Source organism: Epinephelus lanceolatus, chromosome 8, assembly GCF_041903045.1.
Source record: "Epinephelus lanceolatus isolate andai-2023 chromosome 8, ASM4190304v1, whole genome shotgun sequence".
In the NCBI taxonomy this organism is placed as follows: Eukaryota; Metazoa; Chordata; class Actinopteri; order Perciformes; family Serranidae; genus Epinephelus; species Epinephelus lanceolatus.
Genome location: NC_135741.1, coordinates 14,703,907 through 14,719,338, shown reverse-complemented (window position 1 = coordinate 14,719,338; position 15,432 = coordinate 14,703,907). Strand labels below are relative to the sequence as shown.

At 39.4% G+C, this 15,432-nt stretch overlaps 1 protein-coding gene across 2 annotated transcripts in view; it reads right to left on the bottom strand.

Moving 5' to 3' along the window:
* Nucleotides 1-12,274, bottom strand: part of LOC117258595 (voltage-dependent L-type calcium channel subunit beta-4-like) — a 29,890-nt gene extending 17,616 nt beyond the window's left edge. For both annotated transcript variants that reach the window (XM_033629625.2, XM_033629626.2), the window contains exons 1-2: nt 11,904-12,274; nt 11,011-11,103 (exon numbers count right to left, since the gene is read on the bottom strand). In XM_033629625.2, the coding sequence (XP_033485516.1) occupies nt 11,011-11,103; nt 11,904-11,984 (174 nt within the window). In that variant the 5' untranslated portion in view covers nt 11,985-12,274. The remainder of the gene's footprint in view (nt 1-11,010; nt 11,104-11,903) is intronic.
* Between the last annotated feature and the right edge of the window lie 3,158 nt (nt 12,275-15,432).

Genomic DNA, 15,432 nt, shown 5'->3' with positions numbered 1-15,432 from the left:
CAATAACTAGGGCTGTCCTGAATACCAGCTTTGGGGCATTTTGAAGAGGTTGGTGGTGAGGGGCAGTGACGAGAGGACGTCTTTTTGAAACATCAGTCAGTCATTGCATCTAAAATAATGTGACAATAGGCCTCTTTGTTAGCATGCAGGTTGCAGTAACATTAACCATAATAGCTAGAAAAATAATACTAAAGAATGCTAAACGGCTAAGCTGTTAGAGTTTTCAGGTGATTTACCAAGCTGGTTGTAGATTTGCGATATCCCAGTTTCCTTTGAAATATCTTGCACTTGACTTTTTTGGGGGCGTCATCTTTATAAATCTTAAACCTATTCCAGACGCTTGATTTTTTCGACATCTTTCTAGCATATCCGTAAACCTGCCACTGGTGGTGGTCAAACCGTCTATCACTATCACTAAATGTCCTCATCTGAGAATAACTAATATTAATGTTGATGCATAATGAATTATGGTGGAGTACTATTTCTTAATTTATGGGCTATTAAATGTCAGGGTAACTGTATAGAAAAACATGAATAATGATTTGGACGTTGATTACCTTGGCAACGATCAAAGCTTCAAAGCATTTGGGACAGCCCTACCAATACTTCCTCATATTACAGACATTTTACAAACACACACACACACACACACACACACACACACACACACTGGTTGAAGATATCTGACCATCCAACAGTTGAAGCATACAGCCCCTTTAGGCCCACCTGTGCTTTGAGCCAAATGAATGCATAATATGAATGCTAATTTGCTCACAGTGACAATGCTAGCACGTTGATGTTTAGCAGGTGTAATGTTTACCATGTTCATCATCCTGGCTTAGCATGTTAGCATGTTGCTAATTAGAACAAAGCAAAAAGTGAGTTGTGTTTGCAAATATTTGGTAAAAAAACAAAGTATTGGACACATTTTTCGACCTGATGATGCTACTTAATGTACAACTAGATGGTCACTAAATTTACTTCAATTCATCCTCCAGAGGTCATGAACATCTGTGCAAAATTTCATGGTAATCCACCACTTAGTTGTTGAGATATTTCAGTCTGGACTTAAGTGGTGGACTGACCGACACTGCTGTAACTATTACCATCACACTAGCGTGGCCAACTACAATGGGTACCTGGAGTGCAGGAAAAGCACGACTCAGAAATCCACTGCAAGCCTTAAAAATGGTTGGTAGTAACGCTGTATTTATTGATTTGTAATAACTGGATTAAAAGGCGAAACACAGCATGTTCCTTTGAAATTGTGTGAAAGAGTGCGGGGAGTGCACACTAAAGCTAAAATCAAATTTCTCTGGCTTTATTTGCACAACAGCAGAATATATTATTCAGGAGGCTGAAACACCAAAAAAAAACCTGCAAGCTTCAGTGATTTGGAAATCCAGTAGCCAAATATCCAATTTCAAAAAGTGTTCGATTAACTGTGCGGTCGTAATTCAATGTCAGCAAGTTACACATGCACAGAGCTCTCTTGATACACAACGCAATAAATCACTCTGCAGTTACATCGATATCAAAGTCAAGCTCAGGCATACTGTATGTCAAATTGATCAATCACGAGAGTCGGTGAGGAACTGTGAAGAGCGCGCATGGGGTGATGGCAATCAAAAAGTAAAGCAGGTGAAGGAATGAGAGAAACAGAAGCGTTGTTGGAAGAGGGGGAGGCGAAGGAGGAAGACAAAGGAAAACAGAGAGAGGAGCGGCAACAATGTGATGGAAATGCTGTGAAGAGATGAAGGAGGGAGATGTGAGGAGAAGGAGTTTCAGATGGAGGAGGAGGAGAAGAAGAAGAAGAAGAAGAGGAGGCTGACTGTGTCCAGAGTCATTTGTACTTACTCAGTTAATGTGGTGATGCTGCTGCTGCCGGTCCCTCCCTCTCCCTCTATACACTACATGCTGTAAAATGCAGACAGACTGTACTGTGTCCCGTCCCCTAACCAGGGACGACCTGCACTAGAGCCGGCAACACCTTCTTTTCTATTCTTAACCCACCTCATCCCATACACACACACACACCTCACACACACATAACACCAACAACCAACGCAGCTTTTTGCGTCACTTGATCAAACCACCTCTCTAAAAAATCATCCCCTTCTTGGTTAAATTCCAATTCAACATGCACAGGTAGAGAGGGAAACAGCTGCTATGATCACAACACACAGCTGTAGATTTCTCCTCCTGTCTCAGCCCCTCATGTCCTACATACAACACATATATCCACACTTATGGCAGCATACTGCTTATTGTATCCTGCTGCAGAAATGAGTCATACTCCACTGCTCCTCCATAGACACCCCACCCCTATCACAGACAAGAAACTATCTGCTCTGTTTGTGAAATCTACTACTCCTGCATAAAACCCTTCATCCTATCATTTGGAGCTGGCTTGGGGGGGGGGGGGGGGGGGGGGGGCTGTTGTGCGTGCGGAGAGAAGGTATAATGATTGAAAAGAAGCTAAAAGGTGCTCGTGTGAACAATGAACCCACACATCACATCGCCCGAGGCCTTCAAAATGAGCATCATGAATATTTTAAGCTGTGCAATATTCTCAGGGAATCTGGAGATTGTCATTAAGCCCCCCGATCAGGATAACTAATGTCCCCGCCTGAAGAAGATGTCTGCTCAGCCCTTTTTTTTTCTCCCTCCTTCTCACTAACGTCTCTCAGATAGACTGCTCCACATTCCCTCATGCTAATGGTGCTGTGCATGAAACTGAGGTATTCTTCATAATGTTTGCACTGACTCGTTCCTGTAAGAGAGGGATATCAAGCCTCTAGTCCTTAACACCTCATGAGGGATTGTTAATATGGGGCTTTATTTTAATTTATGAAGTGTTGCAACTTCTTTCTTTTCAACCGTATTTTGATTTGAGCTGCAACGATCAGTCGATCAAAAGACAATTATCTGGCTTCTGTTTTGATAATCAATTAATAGTTTGGGTCAAGCAGGAATGCTAAATATGTGCTGAAATAAGAGGATCTGCTGCTTGTTTTTGTAATATATTATATTTTATTCAGCGGGAGACCTCAGTGCGAACTGCGAGGAAGTGATATCTTACCTCTGAAGTGGTTGCAAATTTTATTGAAGTTTTAGATAAATGCCCTCCAGTTATTTTACCTGCTTCCTGCAATTTTATTGTTGAAGATTTTAACAGTAAACTAAAGTCAAGTCTTGATTCAGTCGCTCCACTAAAAACAAAGCTGGTACAAGACAGTCATATAACCCCATGGAGAAATAGAGAAATAAAGAAATCAAAAAACTGAAAAGAAATTGCAGGATAGCAGAAAGGAGGTGGAGGAAAAACAAATTAACAATTAACTACCAGATATTCCATGAGCAACTTAAAATTTACAATAATGCACTCAGACATGCAAGAAACACTTACTTTGCCAATATAATCAATAATCATAAAAATAATCCCAGAGTCCTCTTCTCCACCATCGACCTTTTAATCAACCCTGATTTTAACAAGTTCCAAAGCACTTCAACAGATTCTCTTTGTGAAGACTTTGCAGTCCACTTTAGAGGTAAAGTTGATGGCATCAGATCTGATATTTTATCCCATCAAAATACAGTTCTTAACACATCTGAATGCTTGTTTTTACCTGAGGAAGCACTGGACAGTTTTGCCCTGGTTCATGCTGAGACGCTTGGTAGAGCTTTCTTCCAAGTGAAACCAACAACCTGTCTTCCTACATCACTTTTTAAAACATTTTATGGATTGTTCGAAGATGAGCTTTTAAACATTGTGAATTCTTCTCTTCAAATGGGTACTTTCCCCGATGCCTTTAAAACAGCAGTGGTGAGACCCCTTTTGAAGAAGAACAATTTAGATCCAAATGTTCTTAACAACTACAGACCGGTATCCAACTTACCATTTTTAAGTAAAATTTTAGAGAAAACTGTTTTTATTCAGCTTAATGATTTTTTAAATAATAACAATATCTTTGATAAATACCAATCTGGATTTAGGGAGAATCACAGTACAGAGACAGCCCTGCTGAAGATCGTTAACGATCTCACGTGTAACTTGGACTCACGCAAGTTATCAGTCCTGGTGCTACTGGATCTAAGTGCTGCCTTCGACACAGTAGATCACCCTATTCTTTTAAACAGACTCCAACAGCTGGTCGGCCTCTCTGGCACTGTTCTTAAGTGGTTCACTTCCTATCTCACAGATAGAAAATTCTTGGTAAGTATGGATACATGCTCTTCAGAGATCCATGAAATTAAATGTGGTGTACCCCAAGGCTCAATTTTAGGTCCCATACTTTTTAATTTGTACATGCTGCCTCTTGGTTGTGTCATCAGGAGACATGGTATTAACTTCCACAGTTACGCTGATGATACACAACTGTACATCTCCATGTCTCCTGATGACACAGGGCCAATTGATGCCCTTTTTAACTGTATCTTGGACATCAAATCCTGGATGGCAGAAAACTTTTTACAGCTCAACCAGCTCAAAACTGAAGTTTTACTCATCGGTCCTGAGGCTCAGAGAGAGAAACTTTTATCCAAACTACAGGCATTGTCCTTAAATCCATCAATTCAAGTTAAAAACCTGGGCGTTATTTTTGACTCTGAGCTTACTTTTATTCCACACATTAAGCATGTAATAAAAACAGGCTTTTATCATCTCAAAAACATAGCCAGAGTCCGCCCGTTTCTCTCTCGAGCTAACACGGAGACGCTAATGCATGCTTTTATCTCTAGTCGTATTGATTACTATAATGCCCTGCTTTCTGGTCTTCCCAAAAAAAAGTATCTCAGGCCTACAACTTTTACAAAACTCTGCTGCACGTGTGCTGACAAAGACCAGAAGGCAGGCCCACATTACACCGGTTTTAGAATCACTGCATTGGCTCCCCGTGTGTTTCAGGATTGATTTTAAGGTTCTTTTAATAGTTTTTAATATCTTAATGGTCTTGGGCCTTCTTATCTTGCAGAATTGCTTATACGCTACGAACCCTCGCGGACCCTGAGGTCCTCTTGCACTGGCCTCTTGATCATTCCCAAAGTTAGAACACGTGCTCAAGGGGAGGCATCTTTCCACTATTATGGCCCCCGTCTGTGGAATGGCCTGCCGGAAGACCTGAGGGCAGCAGAGAATGTAGTTATTTTTAAAAGCAGACTCAAGACCTACCTATTTAATCAGGCTTTTAACTAATATTTTCTTAGTTTTCTGATGTTTTACTGTCATTGACACTTTTACTTAGGTTTTAATATCATTCTTAATTTTTTACTGATATTTTAATGTCATTTTTAGTCTTGTACTGAGGTTTTAATGTCACTCTTAGTCTTTTATCGATGTTTTATGTTATTCTTAGTTTTTAACTCCAGTGTTTCCTCAGTGGGGGCCCTCTGCACTGGGGGCTGTGATTGGCCCTGGCTGCGTTGGCGCTGCCTCGTGGGTTGCTTCGAGTGGGGGGGGGGCTGCACTCTGCTTTCTTGGCGGTGGTGTGGGCCCCTCTATCTGCCCATGTTGAGGTGGACTCCGTGTTGGTGTCCTGGTGGCCACGGGCTGTGATCAGCTCCCGGTGTAGACGGCTCCCTGCGGTATTGTTTCCTCACCTGGTTGCTCTGCACTCTGCCACATGTTTTTATGTCTACATCATGACTGTGTTTGTGGGTGGGTGTGTGTGTGTGTGGGTGGGTGTGGGTGGCTGGGTGGGTGGGTGTGTCTGTGGGGGTGTAGGTGGCTGGGGGATGGATGGGTGGGGCATTTCTTCTAACCATGTAAAGCACTTTGTGCTACATTTTTTGTATGAAAAGTGCTTTATAAATAAAGATTGATTGATTGATTGGTATTAGTAAATGAAATACTGTTTTGGTTTGTGAATGTTGGTCGGATAAAACAAGCAATTCAAGGATGTCACTTTGGGAAGCTGTGATGGGCGTTTTCCACTATTTGTGTCCACATCTTATACGTTAAACAGTTAATCAAGAGAATGATCTGCAGATAAATTAATGAAGATAATAACAAAGAAAATAATCGTCAGTTGCAGTGAGCAAAGCATTAAACAAACTGTTTAAATGTTATTCCACTGAGATAATTTATGTCATCAGTTTCATCATCATGCATCATCAGGCTTGCTTAAAGGCCCAGTGTCTAAGATTTAGGGTCATCTATTAGCAGAATATGGTACATAATATTCAAAGCTATTTTTCATTAGTTTATAATCACCTGAAAATAATAATTGTTTTGTTTTTGTTACCTTAAAATGAGCTGTTTATATCTACATACATAGCAAGTCCTCTCCTGTCATGTTTCGACAGTAGCCCAGATCAGACCAATTAAACACTGGCTCTAGATGGGGTCATTTGGGTTTTTGTGTAGGCCTCCATAGTTCTCCTACCCGCTTGGCACACAGGAGAAGTTTCAGTTCTGCAACCTCACCACTAGATGTCACTAAATGATACACATTGAACCTTTAAAGGTATGCTAGCCAGGACTGTTGGTTACTGATTATAAACACACTTGCCAGTGAAAGTGGAAGTAAAAGCCAATCCCAGATTCACTCTAGTTTGGCATTTTGCCTTGATATATTTGTGTCTTTTTGGTGCTGTGTCTCTTGGATGCCTGCTGCTTACTGTCTGGCACCTGGTACACACCCATAAATGTCCCAAACACAGGCAGAGGGCAGAGTCTCTGCATAAAAATACACCGCCACACACTGAGAGTGGGTCATAAGTGATGATTGAGGGGGGGATTACTTCTGTAGGAAGGAGGAAAATCCTGCATGGTATATTTTTAACTTTTTTTTTTTTTTGCTAGAGATATATGACATCAAATATAAATACAGCAGTTGATGTGAGGGTTTAATTAACAACAGCAAACAAAACATTCATTATTGATTGATCAACCAATAACTGTGTGGTTTAAAATCTATATATATATATATATATGTATATATATATATATATATATATGTATTTATAAAAAAAAACAACAACAACTAGAAAATGCATTTCCTGCCGAAAATGTAGAAATATATATAAAAAATGCCTGCAAGAGGCTCAACCGCATTGACTATGCTGCTGAAAAAACCTGGAAGCTACAATGTAAAGCATGCAGAATTGGAAGCTGAACTGTTTTACAAAAAGATGCTAAGAGCTGAAATACATTGGTAGAAAAAACTGTTGTGCTGTTAAAGGTTAAAAATGAACTGAAAAGGCTAAAAAAGGAAATTCTGAAGCAGTCTTTCCTTTTTTAGTATAAATTGACATATGGGATATAAATACGGGTTCAATTTATAATATATTAATTGGTGATAAATTGACTGATAATTGTCTGGTTTATAAAATGAAAAGCAAGCAATACGAGGGTGTCACACTGGGCCCTGGAGCTTGTGACAGGCATTTTTCACTGATTTCTAAAGCTTTATATACAATTAAGGGGCAGTAAATTTTCTGTAAGTCTGTATTTCAGTGTATCTATCTAATGTTTGCTAACATTAGCTAACAAGTGAGGCTGGAGCTACAAAACATCTGAGTGTGCTGACTGTTTTACCACTTTTTTTGTAAGAGGAAGATTGTACAGTGCTTCGCAGAAGTATTCACCCCTCTTGGCATATTTTATGTTTTTATTTTGTTGCATTGCCACCTGTCATTAAAATTGATTTTTATCTGGATTTTTTGTAATGTACCAACATGAAATAGTCAGAATTAATGCAGTGAAATGGGGAAAAAAGTTTAAAAAATGCACCTTAATGGGTAAATATTCTACTTTTGATAAGATATGGTGACGTTTTATGACATTTCTAGACGGGGCGAAGGCTACAGGACTTGTCTTAATTTCTTGAATGCAACATAATTATGTGCATTTTTTCCTCTTTCTTTCCTTTAGACTGTCATTAACTGAATAGGCAGCATTTCTGATTATTTATTTTTGAACTTTGGAGAAGTACTCATTGTATTGCCCTGTCGTAGCAGCTGATATTAAGACCATGCCTTACTGTGAATGTTATATTTCGTACCTTACTTGTTTTATGTTGTTGTATTTGATGTAATATTTGAAGTATATTAAAAATCCAATAAACACACTTGATCAACTTGACTATAAAGCCTTTAAATAAGACCTGGTGCTACCAAATACATTAGTCATACAATATTGTCAATAGTCAATACAATATTATTGCGATTTTAAATGTGTTGCGATATGCTGAGAATAGCAATAAAATATATTACTATATGTTGGGATTTATTACCTGTTTTCACCAGCAAATAATGTCCCCAAAAAGACACTTTGTCAACATCTGTATTATCTAATAAGACAGTTTTCAGTCTGTTCATCTCACTTCAGTCATTTTCTTTTGAAGCAAAATGTACTGAAAAAGCAACTGATTATATTACTGGAGTAGGCTACCTAAAGTTTAATTTGTATTTGTAATATTAATAATTAATATAATAAAAAAAACGATACTTGGCACTGTGTGGTGATAGGATATTGCCACATAGAAATATTGCAATACTATGCTGTATCAATTGTTTCCCCCACCCTTACTGATTGCCTTCAGAAGTCACATAATTAGTTAGATAAAGTCCACCTGTGAGCAATCTAAGTGTCACATGATCTCAACATATATACACCTGTTCTGAAAGGCCCCAGAGTCTGCAGCACCACCACACAACGGGCACAACAAAGACCAAGGAACTCTTCGAACGAGTCAGAGACAAATTTCTGGAGAACTGAGAACTTACAGTAACTGATATGTTCCTGCTGAGCTTGGTTAAATCCATTTTTATCAAATGGGAAAAAATGTAGCACCGCAACAAACCTGCCAAGCAAGGGCCGCCCACCAAAACTCAAGTACCAGGCAAGAAGGGCATTAATCAGAGAGACACAAAGAGACCAAAGATAAACCTGAAGGAGTTGGAAGGCTCCACAGCAGAGACAAGAGTATTTGTCTATAGGTAGACTTTGATCTGTACACTTCACCGAGCTGGGCTTTATGGAAGAGTGGCCAGAAAATTCAATTTTAGGCCCATATGACCCAAGTACCTTCTTCCATATATTCAGGGAGTCTCCTACATGCCTACTGGCAAAACTCCAAACATTTTTAATTCTTTTTTTATGCATTGAATTGTTTCCTGGCGTGTGGGGTGTTCAGATTTTTTTAAACCCAACCCTGAGCTGTACTTCTCTAGAACTTCATCCCTGACTTGTTTGAAGAGTTCCTTTTTCTTCATGGTGCCATTTGCTTGGTGGTGCCTTTCAGAACAGGTGTATACTGACATCATATGACACTTAGATTGCACACGGGTGGACTTTAATTAATCATGTGACTTGAGGGTAACTGGTAGCGCCAGGTCTTATTTTAAGGCGTCATAGCAGAGGAGGTGAATACATATACACACACCACTTTTTTTCGTTTTTTATTTTCATTTCACTTTACCAATTTTTACCATTTTGTGTGGCTCCATTATGAAAAATGTGTTTTCTGACAATCAACTCATCGATTCATGAGCAGCACTACTTTATTCCACTGAAGAGGCATTTCCACTTCTTTCCTCACCCATATTTTTAGTTTCTCAGTTTAGGATTTAGTTGATTAAATCCAGACAAAAGCGGGATTAAATACCGTAGGTCTTACACTAAAAAATATTTTCATTTTTGAATGATCTGCTGATTAACTGTCTCTATTCATCAGTGCGTTGTTTTGTCTATAAAAAGTCATAATATTGCTGACAACCCAAAGACTGATCAGTCCATCAAATGACAAAGAAAAGCTGCAAACATGCTAACATCTGAGAAACCGCCTGTTAATTGTTTTTTTTTATAGTTGCAGATTCATTTTCTGTCTATCAACTTATCAATTAATCAACTGCATCATACTGTCAGTGTTGTTATGTTTCGTATGTGTATGTTTTAATGTTTTAATAAACTTCCAGATGGGCCAAAGACAATTTTCCACCGTGGTGAGCGGTAAAGTTTCATTCAAATCTAATCCATTCTGTCTGATTCTGCTCTAATCGTTTCAGCTCTAGATCAATTAATCAGGACTAAATAGATACTTGAGACGGTGTAAAGCCTGCAGGAATGTGGAGAGCCTTGTAGTTTCTGTCATTAGTACATCAGGCTCCTTTTGAGGGAGGATATTTTAATCCTTCCCAACTCCTGACTCTTTGATGTATGGAAGCTCGTGAACTTCAGGGATTCAGGATGTGCTCTGCATGCACAGTCCGTCTGTATCCTGGTGAAACCCCTTGACTCGTCACAACCTGATTTGTACAGGGATCAAGTTCTCCCCTCTGCTGGACTCTCTCAGACACTACAGCCAGCCCAAATGCATCTTCTAAAACAAACATACGGAGGTCAATTAAAAGCGTCTTGATCACATCAGCTGATGCAGATGAGAGGGGTTTACAACAGCCCTGCAGTAACACCACAAGGCTCAGAAATCAGTTAGAGTTTTGTCTTGAATAACACCAAATCTCCGTCTGAGTCTTCCACACGTGCTTGACCTGGAAGCATTAATTAAAAAAACTGGGCTGTGTTGGGATTTTGATGTGAGACACTGCCACTTTTCAAGCATTTTGCTGCTCTCTACTGGGCAAAACAACAACTGAACCTGAGGTGGCAGGTCTCAGGATGGAGATGCAGAGCAGAGGCATTAATGTATCGGATATACGGATAATAAATACAGATGTAAATGTCTTTTTGTAGCTGTTGTGAGTCCAAAAGACGAGCCTTGATTTCTCACCAATAGCTTATACCTGAAACAAATACTAGGCACTGCAGCACTGCCAACAAAACAATGCAGAGACACCTCTTCTGTTGAAAAAGCAACTTCACCCCCTTATAGATTTACTCAGACTTAAGAGCACAACATGGCCTACATTTTCTATAGAAGCTACAGTTCTCTCCTCCCACTGACAATGAGTGTGACTGTGATGTACCAGTGATGTAGCCTACATTGCATGCATAAATAAGGAAAAAGGAAGCCAACAAATGGCTCTGGGAGCTCTTTCTTTCTTGTTTACCTGCCGTTTGATGAAGCTGGATGTTGTGTCAGAAGACGTGCTGCCATCTGAGCGTTTGAAGCGGCTCTTGCGTTTAGGCAACTTCCTGGGCAGCTGTGATAAAAGAGACACACAAGTGAGGGAATAAAGACAGATAAACAGACAGATAGCATGAAACCAGCTTGCAGTATGCTGATTTTTAAGGCTTTTTCTTGGATTTTTGACAATGTAAAAGCCTACATTGTGGGATTAGAGGTGTAAAACCAGCTGTAGCCAGTATCACATATATTCCAGGACTAAATTAATCCAGCTGCACTGCTGGTCTGTGTAATGCAGGAGACAGATTTTCCCCAGGCCTCTTATACACAGTCCATTAATAAGAGAGCATGGTGGATGTTGCGGTGAGTGTGCTGACAGGCCCTGTAGATTCAGGCTACAGGTGAGTCAGAGTCATGATCTGCCTGTTGTGTGCCAATAAAATTCAGCATATATTCACGTCACTGCTTTGTGCTGCTTTACAGCCATTGCTGTGAGCAAATGCATTGAAATAAATAATAAAAAAAAAATCATTTTATAAAAGGCCCGATGAGACTCAAGCTGTAAATGTATGAACACTTAAGATTTCATCCTCTCAGTGTGTGTGAGTGTGTGTGTATGACAGGCATAATAACCATATGTGAGCCCACCTAATGATCGCACCCACTGGCTTTCCACCGATCAAGCATCAATCTGCAGTTTCAGTGAAGGCGGAGGTGAAAAAAAAAATGTATATAAATAAATAAATAAAAAAGTAGCTCGCTGCCAAACCGCGACGCCTCAATTGCAACAACAAGTAGCAGGATATTAGCTAACCATTTCCCTCCTCCGCCCGCACTTTGCTCGTTAGATGTGTGTGAAAAGTGTGCCGGATTTACCTGGAAATAGTGCGACTGGGAGCCTGTTTCCACAGCAGACAGAGGGTCTACGGGCGATTTGGACATTTTGACTTGCACCATCTATTGAGAGCGCAGGGAGGCGGGATGCACACAGACATGGGTTACTGGAGGAAACAAGGGACACAAAATACATCTAAAATGCAGTAAAAGACAGCGGGGGAAGCGGCATGAAGGAGCGGGGGGGAAAGCGGTTAATATCCGAGCTCAGATGAAATGAAAAGCTAAGCTAGGGATAAAAAACAAAATGTGTGTTTTAAGCTACATCGGGGGTAAAAATGTAAAGCGGACAGGAAAAATACCGGAGCTAAAATAAACCGTCAGGACTGAAGCGTCATCGCTGGAGCAACCGTACAGGCCCGTACTAAGTGTGAGTCTGTGCCGGGGGTGTCAAGGTTGGCTTAGCCGGTGCAAAAATCAATTCATAAGAGGATACAGGTATACAGTTTTAATATTTCTTCATTTAGAGGCGTGTTACCGCTCGTTTGTGTGTAATATCTGTTTGGTAAAGGGGGGCTCAAACAGTAAACCACAGTCAAATGTATGTGGAATCTTCAAAGAGTGGATCTTTGAATTCATAATACAGGGGTGATTTTTGGGGATATCATATATAAACACAGTATGTGATAAACACATTTTTCTTTTCTTTTTTACACATTGTATTAACAAATAGTACCAGTGTCTTTTTTTATTTTAAATTAATCTCCACTTTTTCACAATCATGTGTTCAAGCTGAGCTCGAGAGCTACAGACTGTAGGGGAGACTGGGGTTGGTTGTCACTTTTTAATCTTGTGTGAATTGCTCATCATCGAAGCATCTTTCAATAGTCATTCCTATATTAACCTCCTGAGATGCCAAAGTCCCAGTGTCCTCAAATGACATGATAATAAAGTCCCAGTGTCCTCAAACAAGACGATAATAAAGTCCCAATGTCCTCAAACGGGTAGTCTACTTCCTAACAGTGTCTGAGCTTGTTACTGTCGCTTAATTCGGTCAGATATGCTGCCATATCAAACTACAATTTATGTATAGTCATTCCTACATTAAATGGAAGCCTAAGGTCTTGGTTTGAAATGGGTATCCCTCTCATTTTTAGAAGTTATTGTAACAAGAAGTTATTAACCATCAAAGACACTGACACATTGTGATGACCAACCCCATCACAGGGTTGGTTGTAGGCTACAGTACAGATGGGAATGTATTAGTTGTATATGTCCATGATAAAGACTAAAATGTAGGGATGCACGATAATGTTTTTTTTTTGCCCATATCCAATATGCCAATATGTAACAACTCATTTGACCGATAACTGATGAATGATTAGAGTTTAAGTCATCTGGAGGGAGTTACGCTGGTATTGTGTGATCCCAACCATTAAGTGCAACAAAACTAACAGGAGTGTGACAGAGATGTCATCCAGCACTGTCTGATCTGCACACACCCTCACAGTCTTGAGGAAAAGAGGTCTCACCAGGAAACATTATATGGAAACATCCGTGTGGAACCTGGTTTTCCTGAATTTTTATTGCAGACAAAGTCAGCAGCTGCTTAGAAAATCAAATGTCCTGATAAAGACGAAGGTATTTTATAAAGAGTCTTCTTGGATACCAAAAGGAGAGTGAATATTGGACTTATAACTACATTAATCAGGTGACCAGAAAGAAGATGAATATGTTGCTAGGGATGTAAGTTACCTTAGATAATGATGTGCTAACACATTAGCATAGTAACTTTAAAGGCTATAACATATGCCAGGACATATCTGTTAGCTGGTTTTGGTGCTCTGATGCCCCTTGTGACCAAACTTGTAGTAATTCAGCTTTAGCCTATTTAGCAGACATATAATAGTTAGGTTGTGTATAATACTCCAAACTGGACTTGCTTACGTGTCTGTTAGCTAGCAAACATAAACCCAACTGATAATGTCATTGCAGTAAGGTTAATTGAGCCCAACCATAATTGAAATAGCACCAGTGGATAAGCTAACTGCTTGTCAAAATACATCTGGATTTCCATCTATACACCTATGAAATACATTATGTAACTTAGAGTTGTTGTTGCTTTGTGTACTAGCTTGACTATGGTAGCTGTTCAGGCTTCATGCTAACGATTCTGCTAACCATGTCCCAGACAGGACAATATTACTAATAGTCCAGTCAATCTAGTTCCAAAAAGGGCCAAGCCTAGGAAAAAATGCAATTACATTGTTTCAGAGTTTTTAGTCCTAATACCCTCCTGTATGACATATTAAAGTATACCTTCATGGATATAGTGGAACAAATTTTTCAAGTCAAAAGCAAAGTTTCAGCGTTTTAGTCTAGTGCGACATAGTCTAGGAAAAATGGTGTTAATACTGGAGGGTCATATGTGATGTTTTGAGGGTCAATCTTCCCAATAAAATCCATTTTGAGACAGTATTTTAATATCTTAAGCCTGTATTTGGGGTACTACTACAACAACACTCATTTTTTGGCCAAAATTTTATCTTATACTCAGTGCCACAGGGCTCCTTTCTAAACTGCATCTAAATTGTTCTGTTAAATCACTGTAAACACAACAATAATTGTAATAATATTAACAACACACATTGAAAGTACTCCAATGTCTTAAGATGGTACAGACAAAATTTGAAGTCAATGAGAACAAATCTGAATAAGAGTTCGTTGACGCACGACCCCTGGAAATGGCCAAAAGTGCACAAAAATGACTCTGAAAATTCAAAATGGCTGACTTCTTGTTGGATTTAGTCCAAGAGACTTTTTTGTTCATCTTGGGGCGTGACATGTGCCTACTAAATTTCATACATGTAGGGCAAACCAGCTTCGGGGGCTAACTAATTGTTAGTGTAGGGTCAGCTGTGATGATATTTACTCAGTGGTGGAAAAAGTACTTAGAAGTTATGCTAATCTACATAAGTAAAAGGAGCCATACAACAGTGTAGAGATGATGTTCCTAGTAAAAGTCCTGCATTAAAAATTTGTCCTTTCTTACATACTTACTTACTTACTTGTAAGTTAAAGTACAAAAATATTAGTGTTAAAATACACTTAAAGTACCAAAAAATTAAAGCACTCATTATGCAGAATGGTCCATTCCAGGATCATATATATATTATCGGATTTTATTATTGATTTTTCATTATCATTCGTTATTCATGTGTGAATTAAATGTTGCTACTGTGAGGTGGGGCTAATTTTTGTTACTTTCCTAGCTTGTGAATTTCCTCCCTGGGGAATCACTTAAGTCTTATCTTTAGTTTGTTCTCTCAGTGCTGACCTGGTGTATCCGCTACCTTCTTCCTGATCTCAACAGGGAGAAAAGGCCGTTATCCGGGTGTTTGGGATCCTAAATGATTTTCCTTGCCTTATTCTAGCACCTGGTTTAAATATCCACTGCCTATTGTATTTTCAGCTGAATGAACCACTCTTTGCAGGGCCTTGTGCTCCTGTTTGGTGCTGTTTCTATACCAGACAGGAATATTCCATGTCAGGACGCTGAGGATGGATGCAG